Source organism: Mandrillus leucophaeus, unplaced genomic scaffold (assembly GCF_000951045.1).
Source record: "Mandrillus leucophaeus isolate KB7577 unplaced genomic scaffold, Mleu.le_1.0 Scaffold678, whole genome shotgun sequence".
NCBI lineage: Eukaryota > Metazoa > Chordata > Mammalia > Primates > Cercopithecidae > Mandrillus > Mandrillus leucophaeus.
The window spans coordinates 55,911-72,481 of record NW_012107341.1 but is presented as its reverse complement, the minus strand read 5'-3'; the positions used below and the strand labels follow the sequence as shown (position 1 = coordinate 72,481).

The 16,571-nt window shown below is 43.7% G+C and overlaps 1 protein-coding gene across 4 annotated transcripts in view; it reads right to left on the bottom strand.

The window, feature by feature from the left end:
• Positions 1-14,485, bottom strand: part of COBL (cordon-bleu WH2 repeat protein) — a 208,224-nt gene extending 193,739 nt beyond the window's left edge. For all 4 annotated transcript variants that reach the window (XM_012002084.1, XM_012002085.1, XM_012002086.1 and 1 more), the window contains exon 1: positions 14,286-14,485. In XM_012002084.1, the coding sequence (XP_011857474.1) occupies positions 14,286-14,482 (197 nt within the window). In that variant the 5' untranslated portion in view covers positions 14,483-14,485. The remainder of the gene's footprint in view (positions 1-14,285) is intronic.
• Between the last annotated feature and the right edge of the window lie 2,086 nt (positions 14,486-16,571).

Sequence of the window (16,571 nt, the reverse complement as noted above, 5' to 3'; positions counted from 1 at the left end):
AGTTATAGCCACAGTGTATGATAACTATTATAACTATATGGTTACAATTGTCATATTTTATTTTTAAATTGATTCATTGTCAATCTCTTACTATATCCAATTTATAATTAAATTTTATTATAGATGCGTATGTATAGGAAAAAACACAGTATATATAAACTTTAGTACTATCTGTGATTTCAAGCATTCACCAGAGGTTTAAGAACAAATCCTCCACAGATAGGGAGAACTACAGTACATTGAAACTACACAATGCCATCTTGAGCAGCCACTGAGTCACAGGAGAAATCAAAAGGGAATTTAGGAAATATCTTGAGACAAATGAATATGAAAACAAAAGTTATCAAAACTTATGGGATGGAACAAAACTAACACTAATAGGGAAGTTTATAGCAGTAAGATCCTACATTTAAAAAAAAGGAAGGGCCGGGCGCAGTGGCCCACATCTGTAATTACAGCACTTTGGGAGGCCGAGGCAGGTGGATCACTTCAGGTCAGGAGTTCGAGACCAGCCTGGCCAATGCAGTAAAACCCCGTCTCTATTAAAAATATAAAAATTAGCCAGGCGTGGTGGCACAGGCTTGTAATCCCAGCTACTTGGGAGGCTGAGTCAGGAGAATCGCTTGAACCTAGAGGGCAGAGCTTGAAGTAATCCGAGATCACACCACTGCACTCCAGCCTGGGTGACAGAGCGAGACTCCATCTGGAAAAATAATAATAATAATAATAATACTAGTGAAGAAGAGGAGGAAGAGGAGGAGAAGGAAGATCTCAAACAACCTAAGTTTATACTTCAGGGAACAAAAATAAAAACTAACTGAGCCCAAAGTTAGCATAAGGAAGTTAATAATAAAGATTACAGCAAAGATAATTGAAATAGAGAACAGAAAAATTAAAAAAAAAAAAACCTCTTGGCTGTATTAAAAGGAGAAGACTTAAAAACTGAAAGAGGAGATATTATAATAAATATCTTAGAAATATGAATAAAAAAGATTACTAGGCAGTATTACAAGAATACACGAACAAATCACATAATCCCTAAAAAAACAAAAATGGATAAATTCCTCGACATGTATAACCTATCAAAATTGAATCAAGGAGAAACAGAAATCCTGAAGAGACCAATAACAAATAAAGAGATTAAATTAGCAATTAAATCTCATCACACACAGAAAAGTCCAGGACCAAATCGATTCAATGAAGAACACTATCAAATAGTCAAGGAATAATTGATACTAGTGCTTTTTAAACTCTTCCAAAAAAAATAGAAAAAGAGGACATATTTCCAAACAAATTTTATGAGGCTAGAATCATGCTGACACCCAAGTCAGACAAAGACTCCAAAATAAAAGAATACTATAGGCTAATATCCTTGATGAACATGGATGCAGAAATCCTAAATAAAATACTAGCATACAAAATTCAACAGCACATTTAATGGATTATACTCCAAAACTAAGTAGGATTTCTCCCTGAGATGCAAGGATGGTTCAACATTTGTAAATTAATCAATGTGATACAACACATCAACAGAGGGAAACATAGGAACTACATGATAGTCTCAATGGATACAGAAAAAGCATCTAACAAAACTCAATATCCATGCATGCTAAAACTCTCACCAAAAAAAGGCAGAGAAGGAATTTACTTCAACATCATAAAAACCATTACAAAAAGCTCACAGCTAACATTATAATCAAGAAAAACTGAAAGCTTTTAAGGCCCATACAAAGCAAGGATGTCCGCTTTCACAACTTCTATTCACTATAGTACTGGCAGTCCTAGCCAGAGGCATTGGACAAGAAAAATAAATAAAAGGCACATACATCAAAAAATAACTGAAATTATCCCTGTTTACAAGTGGTATGATCATATACATAGAAAGCTCTGAAAACTCAACAGCAAGAAAAAACTGTTAAAGGTAATAAACAATTTTACTAAAGTTGCTTAATATAAAATCAATACAAAAAAATCAGTGGCTTTTTTTTTTAAGACAGAGTCTCACTCTGTCACCAGGCCAGAGTGCAGTGGCACTATCTCAGCTCACTGCAATCTCCACCTCTTGGGTTCAAGTGATTCTCCTGCCTCAGCCTCCCGAGCTGCTGGGACTACAGGTGTGTACCACCACACTCAGCTAATTTTTGTATTTTTAGTAGAGACAGGGATTCACCATGTTGGCCAGGATGGTCCCGATCTCTTGACCTCATGATCTACCCACCTTGGCCTCCCAAAGTGCTGGGATTACAGGCCTGAGCCACCACACCTGATCAAAAAAAAATCAGTAGCATTTCTATACATAAACAATGATCTATTTAAAAAGGAAATTAAGCAAGTAGGAAAATAGCAACAATAAATAATACAATACTTAGGAATAAACCTAACCAAACAGATGAAAGATTGGTACACTGAATATTATAATACATTGATGAAAGAAATCAAAGGAGACACAGATAAATGTAAAGATGTTCTGTGTTCATGGATTGGAATAATTAATATTGTTAAAATTTCCATACCTCACAAAAAGATCTACAGGTTCAATGCAATCCCTATCAAAATCCCATTGGCATTCTTTACAGAAATAGAAAAGAAACAATCCAAAAATTCATATGGAACAACAAAAGATCTTGAATACTCAAAGATATCTTAAGAAAGAAGAACAAACCTGGAGGTATCAAACATCCTGATTTCAAAATATGTGATATAGCTATAGTACACAAAACAGTATGGTACTTGCAGAAAATCAAACATGTAGTCTAATGGAACAAAATAGAGAGCCCAAAAATAAATCCATCCATTAAGAGCCAGCAGATCTTTGCCAAGGATGCCAAGAAGACACAATGGGGGAAGGACCATCTCTTCAATAAACAGCGCCAGGAAAACTGAATATCCACCTGCAGAAAATGAAATCTGACCCTTATCTCACTCTATATACAAAAAAACCCTCAAAATAGATTATAAACACTTAAATATAAGATTTGAAGCCATAAAACTATGAGAAGAAAACACAGGAAAAAGCTTCATGACATTGGTCTGGGCAGTTTTTTGTTTGTTTTTGTTTTTCGTTTTTTTTTTTTTTTTTTTTTTTTGGTAGATAAGACACTAAAAGCATAGAAAGCAAAAGCGAAAATAGACAAATGGGACTGCATCGAGCTAAAAGGCTTCTGTCCAGCAAAGGAACAGTCAACAGAGAGAAGGGCGATCTATGGAATGGGAGAAAATACTTGACAGCCACATATTGAATTAAGGGGTTAATATCCAAAATAGATAAAGAACTCAAACAACTCAACAGCAAATAACCCCCTTAAAATGGGCCAAGGACCTGAATAGATATTTCTCAAAATAAGACATACAAATTGTCAACAGGTATATTGAACACCATCAGGAAAATGCAATTCAAAACCACAATATCACCTCACACCTGTCAGAATGGCAATTTTACCAAAAAGACAAAAAATAACAATTGTTGATGACAACGCGGAGAAAAGGAAAACCTTGAACATTGCTGGCAGGAATGTAAATTGGTACAGCCATTATGGAAAACTGTCTGATGGTTCTTCAAAAAATTAAAAATAGAATTACCATATAATCCACCAATCCCAGTTCTGGGTATATATTTCTAGAGAAAATGGGCCAGGCACAGTGGTTCACGCCTGTAATCCTAGCGCTCTGGGAGGCTGAGGTGGGCGGATCACCTGAGGTCAAGAGTTCAAGATCAGCCTGGGCAACATGGCAAAACCCTGTCTCTACTACAAATACAAAAATTAGCCAGGCATGGCAGCTCATTCCTGTAATCCCAGTTACTCGGAAGGCTGAGGCAGGAGAACTGCTTGAACCCAGGAGGCAGAGATTGCATTGAGCCGAGATTGTGCCACTGTATTCCAGCCTGGTTGACAAAGTGAGGCTCTGTCTCAAAAAAAAAAAAAAAAAAAGAAGAAGAAGAAAATGATACCAGAATTTTTAAGAGATATCTGTACTCCCATATCTATTGCAGCACTATTTACAATATCTATTGCAGCAGTATTCACAATAGCCAAGAAGTGGAAGTAATCTAAATGACTGTCAATGGATGAATGGATAAAGAAAATGTGGCATGCATATACAATGAAGTATTATACAGCCTTAAAATTTAGAGAAGGAAATCCTGCCACATGTGACAACATGGATGAAGCTGAAGGACACTATACTAAGTAAAAGCCAGAGAGAAAGACAAACACTACCTGATTCACTTATATGTGGAATCTAAAACAGTTGAACTCCTAGAAGCAGAGAGTAGAATGGTGGTTACAGGGGCTGGGCAATAGGGAGGTGGTCAAAGACACACAGTTTCTGTTACAAAGGACAAGTAAGCTCTGGAGATCTGGTGTCTAATGTCCACTATGAGGACTGCAGCTGACAATACTGCACTGTATACTTGAAACGTGCTACAAGAGTTGACCTTCAGTGTTCTCACTACACACACACACACACAAGTCTGTAAGGTGATGGATGTGTTAACCACTTTGTGGCGATTTCACAAACATACATGTAAATCAACATCAAGTTGTACATCTTCAATATATACCATTTCTATTTGTCAATTACGCTCCCAATAAAGCTGAAAATAAAACATAAGAAAAAAAATTACTTTTCCCAATAGATACTTGGGACAGTGGACATTTATTTTTTGGTTAAGGAAATGGAAGGCATAAAAGTACATACTTAATTTAACAAGTGATTACAGATCACCTAGTGGGTGCAGTGTGTTACTAGGCCAACTGGAAAACTCTAAAATAAATAAAATTTTGTCTCTGAACTCAAAATACTTGCAAAGCCCTAGGTGCCTGACCAGCCAGAGATTCTCATCCATTCCTCTGTGACCCTGAGCACGAGCTGCAGGGCCCTAACACTGAGCCGTAAACCCACAGGCAAACCCAACCCTGCAAGAATCCCTAAAGTGCCTTCTTTCTCATCCCACTGCTACAAGAAAAGAGCATCGATAATGTTCTCATTGACACAAGCAATGCTCAAAGCTATCTCCATGACAATATCTACCCTCACCCACTCTCCAGGAAGTGATTAAGTAACAGCAGGTGCCAATGAGGAAGATACTAGACACCCCTGGGAAATGGGTGCTGGTGGTGGCGGGAGCACCTGGTGGGGCCCGGGCAGCCCCAACCCTCCAGAACCTCACAGCGGGGCTTGCAGGCTAATAACTACCATGAGTTCTGATTCTTTCAGATCCTGGGTAAAAACTTTCATCTCAATGAAGAGCTCCAGGAAACAAAACAGGGAGAACATCACCATGCACCTGCAGACACGACAGTCCACAGAGAACCCTCAGCATAGGGAATAGACTTCTTAAATATGCGAACACCACAGGCTCCTGACCACATCCTGTGTATCTGTGATGAGCCTGTGGCCACACCGTGCACCGCCCATGGTGTCCTTCAGTCCTCTTTCGGTCTGAGGATGGGGAGCTGGTCCCTGGGTTTCCATGAGGCAGGGGAGCTGGGGTCCACTCTCACTCCATCTGACCTGACTCGTTTTCCCTCTAATCCCCACCAAGAGGCTGTTTCTACCCAGTAAACCGATACAAATCAGTTGTCAAAGAACACCAAAAATTGTACAAATGCTACTACTGTGATCCTCTGTTCTTTTAGTCCAATAACTGGAGACAGGTTTGGAGCATCTAGAGAGGTGAAAGGGAATAGACAGTCCGGGGGCTCCACAGCTTTTCCCCCGCACAGAGAATAATCCCACCTGGCCACAACAGAAGCCAGTATGCGGTGTGCTCACAGAGGAGTATATTAATTCCAGCCAAATAAATAGTTGAGTGCCCAAATCTCCACCTTGTGCGCTAAATGGATCTCCACAATCTGCTGGTCAGTCCTCCACAATGTGGGCCTTTGCATCCATGCCCCACCCCGGGAAGGCAGCTCTGCCTGGCGAGTGCTCCTCATGTGAAAGCTGCCATGACATCTTCAGCAGTTGAGGGTGGGAGTAGATCATCAACAACCCATCTGCCCAAATTTAAATTGCAGGGTGGCAAAACTCTGCCCCCAAACACTGTAAGAACATGATAATAAAACCCAGTCTCCACAGACATGGGTTATCAGATGTGCTTAAGTTACTTGCAGGGCACAGTTATCCTCTCAACCTGGAGGAGACCTCAGACACCATCCCTTCCCAGGGCTGGAACCTGCACCCAGGACAGTGGGTCTTCCACATGAAATTGGGAAGTTTGAGGGCTGCCAGGAGCTCCAGCTTTGGCTGCTGCTTTGCTCTCTCTGGGGCTGCCTGTATTTGTGCCAGGTAAACACAGTTTTCTAAGGAAGACCTGACTTGGCAGCATAAAAAACCTGGACACACACAAACTCGACCCTGTGAGGACATGGGTTCAATAGCAGGAACTTGTTTTATGACGTTTCCTGCAGGGTTTGACATTCTGTGTGACCCTTCCCAGGCTCATGTAAAATGCAGTTTGATTGACTACTTCTCCACTACACACTTTTCTGGAGCATGTCTTTGCCCAGCAAGGTGTGAGGGGATGCCGCTTCTGGTCCTCTGCACCACGCCTTTTAAGTTGCTACTGGCTGACATTTGCAAATGCCAAACTCCAAACAATCCGCCAGTTCTTTCAAGCCTGCTTTGATGCTACTGGAGAATTCATCCAGAGGCAGGCCACCCTTGGGACAACGGCAGTGCCAACAATGGACAGAGAGGCAGAGCTGCTGCCTACTCCCTGTGGGTTTTCCTTATACGCTCATCAGATCCCAACCTGTCTCTCATCTCCTGAGGACAAAGGATTAATGATTCTCTAACTGGGTGTGACAAGTGCATCCCTCCACAAGACCTCAGTAGGTCACTGGGCCACTGGGCCACGGGCAAGTGGAAGAGGCTGCCTGGCCACTCACACATTCTCGCCACCTCCTGGGTCTGGTCTCCTCTCCTCACTACCTCTGATAGAGCAGCCCCACCCTGATCTGCAGCTTTGTCCATTGATTAGGGATTGGGCGTGATTTCCCACATCAGCACTGGGTGCAGTGATGGTGCTTGGAGCAGCCTGCCTGGGATGAAATCCTGGTACCACTGCTCACTGCCTCTCTGACCTGGGTGGCGCTGACTGCATCCTCTGTGCCTCAGTTTTATTACTGGTGACAGCAGAATGACAGTGCCCACCTCACAGGGTGGATAGAGTTTTACGTGAAGTAACATTTTTAAGGCACCAAGCACAGTGCCAGGCATGTAGTAGGCACAAGGTCAGTGCTTGCTAAATAAATGAGTTAATTTGTTCCTACTTTTTCTATTTTGGATTCTACATAGTAAGGCATTCGCCTAGCGCAGGGCAAAGGATCGCCTGTCTGTATGTTGCCAAATGCCGTCCTGCTCTCAGCAAATGGACCAAGATATTAGACCTTTTCAAAGCAGCATCTTTGAAGCAATGCAAAATAGTTTCTCAGATTGTACAAAGAATAAAACTAAGACAGTTAGACCCTCTCAGAATGTCAAACAAAGAGTCAGGTATGTTAGGAAAGTGACTAGGGCTAGGGCTCTCCCTGGCCTCAGGGATGATCCCATAGGATCGCCATTTTCATTGACTACACAGACATCAAGAAAATCTCAATCTCTTTCCTTCTCTCTCTGCCTCTCCTTCTCTTTCTCTTATCTATCTATATTCAGGTTAAATCCCAGGTTCAACGGAAAGATAAAAGACAGTAAAAAAATGGAATGATTACCATAAAATTAAGATAGCAGGGGTAGTGGGAGTTATAAGAACAGGCCTTTCAGGTTTCTCTCCCCTTCCTCCTCAACATCGTTTTTACCTCTAACTTCTTTACCTCTGTTCCCCCAAATGCCTTTTAAGTGCTCATAAGGTAGAGGTAAATGTTACTTTGTTGTTGTTGTTGTTGTTATGGTCTCTGATTTTAAACTTAACAAGTGACTATAATTATTATACTTCTTTAAAAATAATATTTTCTAAATGTGTACAGATGTCAAAAATTTTTTTTGTTTGAGTCAATGACTTCAATTAGGAAAAAAAAAAAAACTGGTTTCCTTTCATAGGTGGTTCTTTTTGAAATCTTAGCAGAGCCCTAGATGAGAAACGGACAGCCTGTCCCAATACCCGTCCTAGTGCAGAGGGGCCACTGTCCCTCAGAAAGCAGGCAACAGCAAAAGATTGCTTGGGGAACACACAATTGGGACATGGATGTCAGAGAGGCCAAGTCCTACTTCCATTTCCATCACACCCTGGCCAATTAATGAATTACTCTTCTCTAACTGAGGGGACTTCTATCTACATTACAAGCCAGCTGTCCTACCAGATCCTCAGACCCCATTCAGTGTGGAAATGGACTGAAAAATACTCTGTGATGAGGCTGCCAAGGGTCGTTCTTGAGCCACTGACACAAATCATGCCTATAGTCCCCCTGTTCATGCCACCCCACCAGTGAGACCTTGGGCTCATTCTTAGGACCGCATACTCATCGAATATCCCTGACATCTAGCAGAGCCAGTAGCATGCACCATAGCGGGGGACTGCAACTTTAAGACGCAATCTGAACCTTCAGGGCTCGCTGAAACACAGGTGGCTGGGCTCCTCCCCAGTATTTCTACTCAGGGGGTTTGGGGAGGGGCTGGGAATTTGCGTTTCTAACAAGTTCTCAAGTGAAGCCATTGCTGCTGGTCTGGAACCCTACTTTAAGAATTACTAGACTCTAAGTACCCAGGACATGCACACTTAGCACGTATGTGTTGAGTAAACAGGTCACTCAGTGTCAAGCTTACAAATCACTTTAAGGTAGCTGTAGCTACTACCCAACACAAAGTTAAAACAAATTTAATTTGCATGAACTGTCAAATCTTAAACTGGTCCAGAGTGGCCTAATTTCTTGTGTGGGACCTAAGCTCTGGACGAGGCCGACTCCGGAGTAGCAGAGTCAAGCCCTGGGAGACAGTCCAGTCTGACGGCTGGGTCTTCTACAGCAGCGGTCCCCGGCCCTACGCCATAGACGAGGACTGGTCAATGGTGTGTTAGAAACCAGGTCGCACAACAGGTGAGCAGTGAACAAGCAAGCATTTCCCCCTGAGCTCCATCTCCTGTGTGACCACAGCGGCACTGGATTCTCACAGGAGCGTCAACCCTATTGTGAACTGTGTATGCGCTCCTTATGAGAACCTAACGATACACACAATGCGCTTGAATCATCCCAAAGCCATCCCTGGCCTGGTCTGTGGAAAAACTGTCTTCCACAAAACCAGTCCCTAGTGCCAAAAAGCTTGTGGCCTGCTGCACTACAGGCAGTTCATGCCAACGAGGCCCTACACAAAGGGACACATCGGCAGAACACAAAAAGGGTCAATGTGGAGACAGGTGACCTGAGGAAGCCCAGAACCGGGGAAGTCTGTTGGCTAGAGAGGCAGGCCCCTAGGTGTGAGGCTGAGGTCTCTGTAAGGATGCAGTTTCAGAGAGGCCTGGGTCCCAGGCTGTCAACTGAGGTGGGCAGGAGCCTACCTTGCAGATGCAAATCAGAAGCCACGTCACCAGAAACGGAACCCATGACTAACACCAGAGCCACAGTGAGGAGGATGGTGTCAGACCTCCGAGAATTGGCCAAGCCCTCACAAACCGAAACACCTCCTAGGGCCAAGCAGTTGCTACCAGTCTTTGAGGGCTCTCATGATGTGAGTTTAGGGAGAGATGGGGGTTGTCACTAACTGGAGAGGGAATGCCTTCTGTAAAGGCATCCACATTTCAAAACTGTTAAAAGACAATGCTGGCCAGGTGCAGTGGCTCACATCTGTAATCCCAGCACTCTGGGAGGCCGAGGCAGGCAGGTCACTTGAGGTCAGGAGTTTGAAACCACCCTCGCCAACATGGCGAAACCCCACCTCTACTAAAAATACAAAAATTAGCCGGGCGTAGTGGCAGGCGCTTGTAATCCCAGCTACTCAGGAGACTGAGGCAGGAGAATTGCTTGAACTTGAGAGGCGGAAGTTGCAGTGAGCCGAGACTGTGCCATTGCACTCCAGCCTGGGTGGCTGAGCAAGACTCCATCTCAAAAAAAAAAAAAGTCCAGGTTACCAAAGTGGGCTCTGGCTCCCAGGAACTTACTCTATTGAAAAGGGAAGTCTTTTAATAGAAGCATAATCACACCAAGGTGCATATGACTTGCAACCTTGTGACTTTCAGAACAGCCTTCTTGGGGCCTACTCAACAGTGCATGGCAGCAAAGCTGTCCTCTCAAAGGTTACTTCCTTCAGTCCAGGGCCAGGACCTCATACCCAAGAGTGCAAGGCCAAGGCCACAGCCCTTCAGAGGCCTCCAGGAGACCACACATGTGCTCCATCAATACCTTCACACGACAGAGAAGGCTGAAGGTCACTCCCAGCCTCCCTTCCCTTGTACCTGAGAACAGGTGAGCCCTCTACAGAAGGAATATGGAGGCCCAACACCTGTTGCTGCAAGAGTCCTGTGCTGTTTCACAAGGACAGGGACCTAAAACTCCCTGCACAGGTCTAAGCTTGTCTGTTGTAAAGGGGGTGTAATGGCCTGGAGAGGCGGAATCACAGGACTGAAAATGAGGCAGATTTCCTCTCTTCTGCAAAAGGAAGGCTTGCCTTCTTCTGCCCCAGCCCTTGGCCTTGAACACCAGCTTGGCTGCAAGGCACTGACCACATCACAATGATACAGCCCAACACACTAAATACCTGACACCCTTTTGTAAAGGGCTCTTCGAAGATCTTTTCTTTTTTTTTTTTTTTCAGATGGAGTCTCACTCTTGCCCAGGCCGGAGTGCACAGGCACAATCTTGGCTCATTGCAACCTCTGCCTCCTGGGTTCAAGTGACTCTCCTGCCTCAACTTCCTGAGTAGCTGGGATTACAGGCAAGCACCACCATGCCCAGCTAATTTTTTTTACTTTTAGTAGAGACAGGTTAGCCAGGCTGGTCTCGAACTTGTGACCTCAGGTGATCTGCCCACCTCAGCCTCCCAAAGTGCTGGGATTACACGCATGAGCCACTGCACCTGACTGAAAGATCTTTTCTTTTCTTGTGCCTCAATTAAAGTGATGTGATGGTGGCCTCTGTCCAGCAGCTGTGTGGGGTGCTGGTAATACCATCCTTAAGGTAGGTCACAACATTTCCCCTGTGAACGGCCCAGAGCACCAGTTCTCATGTTTTAATCTGTAAGAACAGCCTGCAACTTTTATTTATGTTTCTAAATTCAAGGGAAGCTTAAAAAAAAAAAATCACTGATTTTCCAAATGGGATTATCAGCATCCAATTACTAATGTGTTTCCTTTGCGGAATATTACATGTCAGGGAATAACACAGTTAAGGGGCTGACTATAAATTACAAACTCCTTGCTTACCCTATGAAAAGGTGGCATGTTCTTTACTAAACCCACTTTTTAAGACAGAAGAGAGAAGCCACAACGACAAAAAATAAGTAGATCCATTTTAAGCAAGGGTCAGGAATTTAACTGCAGCCCACTCTTATATTACTAAAGAGCATAACATAAAACCAATTCCCAAAGCAAGGAGCTGCTGCATCCACAATAGTTATCCCACCAAAGACCTACTGGAGGCAGCTCACAGCCGCTGCTGTAACTCACTGATGCTTCAGGAAACCATGAGAGGGGACAATAATTCACTACTTAAGAAATATAACGTGATTTTAATACTCCATCTCTAAGGCTGCACCTATTCTCAGTCACTACATTACAAAACTACCTGGTGGCAACCTCTACTTTATAAGGGAAATAAAAGAAATGAAAGCATTTTTTAAAATAATATTTTTACTTTTAGAATGGGCATTCTGTTCTTTCCTCATGCATTTGTAAAACTGGATCCATGGACTACAGAATTAAGACATGATCCACAATGCCATTTTCTTTCCTTTTCTTTCTTTCTTTTTTTTTTTTTTTTGAGATGCGAGTTTCACTCTTGTTGCCAAGGCTGTAGTGTAATGGCATGATCTCGGCTCACCACAACCTCCACCGCCCGGGTTCAAGCAATTCCCCTGCCTCAGCCTTCCGAGTAGCTGGGATTACAGATTATCTGCCACCACGTCCAGCTAATTTTTTTGTATTTTTAGTAGAGACGGGGTTTTGCCATGTTGGCCAGGCTGGTCTTGAACTCCTGACATCAGGTGATCCGCCCACCTCGGTCTCCCAAAGTGCTGGGATTACAGGCGTGAGCCACTGTGCCTGGGCCACAATGCCATTTTCTAAACAAAATATGTACCTAGGAATTGGGCTAAAATGTAAGAACTGCGAGTAAACCCTAATATACCCACTGAGAAAATTTCATGCATATGCTAAAGTGTCTTTTAAAACTATAATAATGTGACTAATTTCTTAAGTTACAAAGTTGTATAGGAAAAGTGTACCATGGCCTACGACTACTTTTATAAAACAAAGAAACTCACAGAAACTCCTGTCACTCCACTGTGCATGAACCCTGGAGGGAAAGCCTATCGAATTGCCGCAAGAGACAGTGGCTTCCGGTGGACCAGGCTTTGAGCCCAGGCACCTCTCACCTTGATCCACTGTAGATAGCTAACTGCACCTGAGCCCTCCTGCTATGACCACAGCCACAGGACCCCCACTGAGGAGCAACCTCCGGTTCTAGCCCAGTGGCACCACACTGGAGGGCAGGTTGGCCTCACCTGGTGCAGCTGCAATACTGTATCCCATAACTCAACAGTTCCAATCCTAGGCATATTCCGAGGCCTCGAGCAACGCCCTCCAAATTTTTATTCACTTATCTCATAAAATACTTTTGAAAAACGTATGTACCCCTTTGCCAATTAAACTATCACCTGGAATTTTGATTATAAACTGGTTAATTTGAAAAAGTAACAAAATAGTTGCAAAGGATTAGGTAATTACAACTATAATCTAAATACTGGTATTTTAAAATAAAATGCTTACATCACTTTTTAAAAGGCATCTGTGAGAATAAAAACACCCAGGGTGATTTAATTTTCCCCATTATCCATTAAAATTACTCAAGCAAATTGCTTCGTAAGAATAAAACATTTTATATCATTTCTTTTTTTCTGGAGATGAAGTTTCACTCTTGTTGCCCAGGCTGGAGTGGAATGGCACGATCTCGGTTCACTGCAACCTCTGTCTCCTGGGTTCGAGCAATTCTCCTGCCTCAGCCTCCCGAGTAGCTGGGACTACAGGCATGCATCACTATGCCTGACTAATTATTTTGCGTTTTTAGTTGGTTTCACCATTTTGGCCAGGCTGGTCTCATACTTCTGACCTCAAGTGATCTGCCTGCCTCGGCCTCCCAAAATGATGGGACTACAGGCCACCGTGCCCAGCCCATTTTATATCATTTCTTATTCTCCTTGTTTTCTTATAAATGTTGCTTCAATTCACTGCTGCATCAGAATTACACAAATATACATGTATGCTTGAAAGTTTTTGTAATTAATCATTCTATCATACTTCTCTACAGTAAAAACATGTATAAATTCTAGTTAACTTTTCTGTGACTTTGCTAGTTTTTTTATTATACATTGGGTTATCACTAAAAGCATCAGTAAGAATAGCACAAAACTATTTAAACAAAATTATGATATATTTTGAACAATGTCAAACATAAAATGTGCAAGTCTATTGGTCATAAACTTGCAATGCTATGATGAAGGAGGCTTTGCCAATGTTTCAGCTGCACCTTTTGTGAGTGAAGTGGCATGGGACACTCAGCCACAGGCAGATCAGTCCTGAGAAGAGTGCATGTGGGAACTGAGGGTCTCAAATTCAAGCCCTTAAATTGGAAATCCATGATTGGGTTGGTTTATTCCTTCATTTAAACCTGAAATATTTTCACTTTAGAAAGTTGATTGCCAGTTGTATACACACCGCCACAGGTTGCTGCAAGTAGCTGTGGGAATGGCTAATTCAGGAGGCTGCCCTCCTGGCTGGGTCCCTTCAGAGCCGAGGATGCCTGAGACACACTGTGGCTGCTGTCCCACCCAGGGGTGTAGGTCACCGCTGCACCTGCCCTCCTTTCTGAGCCTGCCTCCTCATAGGAGGGAGCCCTGGAGCCCCAGCTCTCCTAAGCAACTGGTGAGCCATCATGGCTGGGCCAGTTAGCATAAGCCCACCCCAGGTGAGACAGTCCAGGCTGCTCTAAGTGGTCACTAGGCCCGATTTATATCCATGAGGTCCCTGAGGTCAGACCCGATGAGGAAGAAAACGCAATACGTCAATATCTGCCTTTCCATTCTCCCCGCTATACTCGCAAAGTGAGTACAGCGACTCCTCCCGCAGCACTGGCTCTCACCTCCCATTGAGCACGCTCCTCTTCTCCAGCCCACTGGGCAGGACCACGGTGACGTCCACGGTGCTGGCCCTCAGCGCCTCCTTCATGCGAACCAAGTTCTGCTGTGACCCAAGGGCCCCGTCGTGGGGGGGCTTCTGGTCGCTGTGCACGTGCAGAGTGGCAGCCTTTCCAGGAGGTGGGGGAGCACGAGCCTTCATCTTCCTCCTTAAAAACCATAACACAGAGGCACGGAGTGAGTGGCAATGTTCCTACCTGCCTAGGAATAATTCATTCTTACACACACTCAGGTCTGTCTTCAGGAGCGCCTTCCGAGTGCTATGGCCTTTTTAAAATCAGTGTCCCCCAAACAAGTAAAAACTAATAAAGTAAACAAAACAGAGAAAGGGTTATTGAAAGGAAGCATTCCCAGAAAGAAACACCTTAGAAATGTGCTAGCTGTTGGGGAGGTACACAAGCCTGTTTTCACAGGATCTGGTCAAGGGGAGGGTGGGTGCAGCAGGGTTTGGACTGACCCTTCTGAATTGTCACGGGGATGACACATCACACTAATTAATGATCACAATGAATCAGGTGGGCTCGCTGACACGTGCAACACTCTATTAAATCCTGCCCCAGCTCCAAATCTATGGCCAGCCTGCACTTATCCCCAACAAAGAATCTGTCCCCAGCTACTCAGAAGCACCCTTGTAATAGAATTTCATCCAACCTCCCTCCCCACGTCCAGTGTCACCACCCTGGTCCAAGCCCTCATCTCTATGGCACACACAAAGGTGGAGTCACGTGAATCATACACGGTACACACTCCACCCTTCCCTCCACAGTGTGACTGGAAGCAGCCTGCAAGGACTGTTGTCTTCTCAGGCCTGACTTTGCTCGGGGCATGTACTGCTTACACGCCTGGCAGGGCCCACTGGCTGTGGCCTAAGCTGCAACCAGCAGGCTGCAAGGGCCCCAGGGAAGTTTGTTTGCCCAGCAGAGTGCTGTGTGCATTAGTGTGTGCATGCATGTGTGTGTGCCTACATGTGCACGTGTACACATTAAAGGTAGCCAACATTTAAAAAATTGGAATATGTCACACTAACAAAATGAATTTTGGCCTGCTTTTGGGAGAAAACATTTGATGAAGTCTAGACATCTTCACAATAAAAAACGGCTGTGTGTTTCCATCTGGATCTACTGACCGCAGGACCTGTTCACTCAGTGACATCACACATCTGTGCCCTCTAGGGCTGTAAACACATATCCAAACTTCCAGAGAGTCTGAAGATCTCCACCAGCCCTAGACCTGAACCATTCTTCAATGTCCTCCACTCTTCTGGCAATTGGCCTACAGCTCCAGTTTCCAGAAGCTGTTTACTTTTAGAATGGGCATTCTGTTCTTTCCTCATGCATTTGTAAAACTAGATCCATGGACTGCAGAATTAACACATGATCCACAATGCCATTTTCTTTCCTTTTCTTTTTTTTTCTTTTTGAGACGGAGTTTCACTCTTGTTGCCCAACCAATCCCCAACCATCTTGGCCTCACTGTACTCTCTGCCTCACTTGTTCTGTTCTCAAAGATATGGCTCAAAACAACGTCATTGGAGAACCCATTTCTGGGTGCTCCAGGCCTGGGCACACACATAGCTGAATCAGTGATATATACATTGGCCGCACTGTGGCTGGAAGTACTTGGGAAGCTTAAAACATGCCCAGGTCCTATCATGGACCAGTTAAATCTGAATACCAATTCTATTATTATTTAACAACTCTAGAAGGCAGCAAGGCCATTTGTATTTTCAATATGTAGCATGATGTAGTTCATATTTGTGGGTGCAGTCATCTACCACATAACAGTGCTTCAGTCACTGAAGGATCACATATACAAAGGTGGTCCCATAAGACCGTAATACCTTTTCTATGGTGAGATATGCTGAGACATACAAATGCTTACTACTGTGTTACAGTTGCCTATAGTGTTCAGCACAGTAACAAGCTGCAAAGGTTTGCAGCCCAGGAACAATAGGCTATAGCATACAGCTAGGTGTGTAGTAGGCTGTACCATGTAGGTTTGTGTTGGGTACATTCTGTGATGTTCACACAATGATGAAATCGCTTAAGGATACATTTCTCAGCGTGCACCCCATCATTAAGCTATGTATGACTGTGCTTAAAAATGCTTATTGATGATGATGATATTGACACGGCTGAAAATCATACATAGTTCCTGCCTACAAGAAACACTGCAGACTTACAAAAGCCTGAGATAGGAATGAAAAAGAGATTGCAGAATAAGAAATGTTT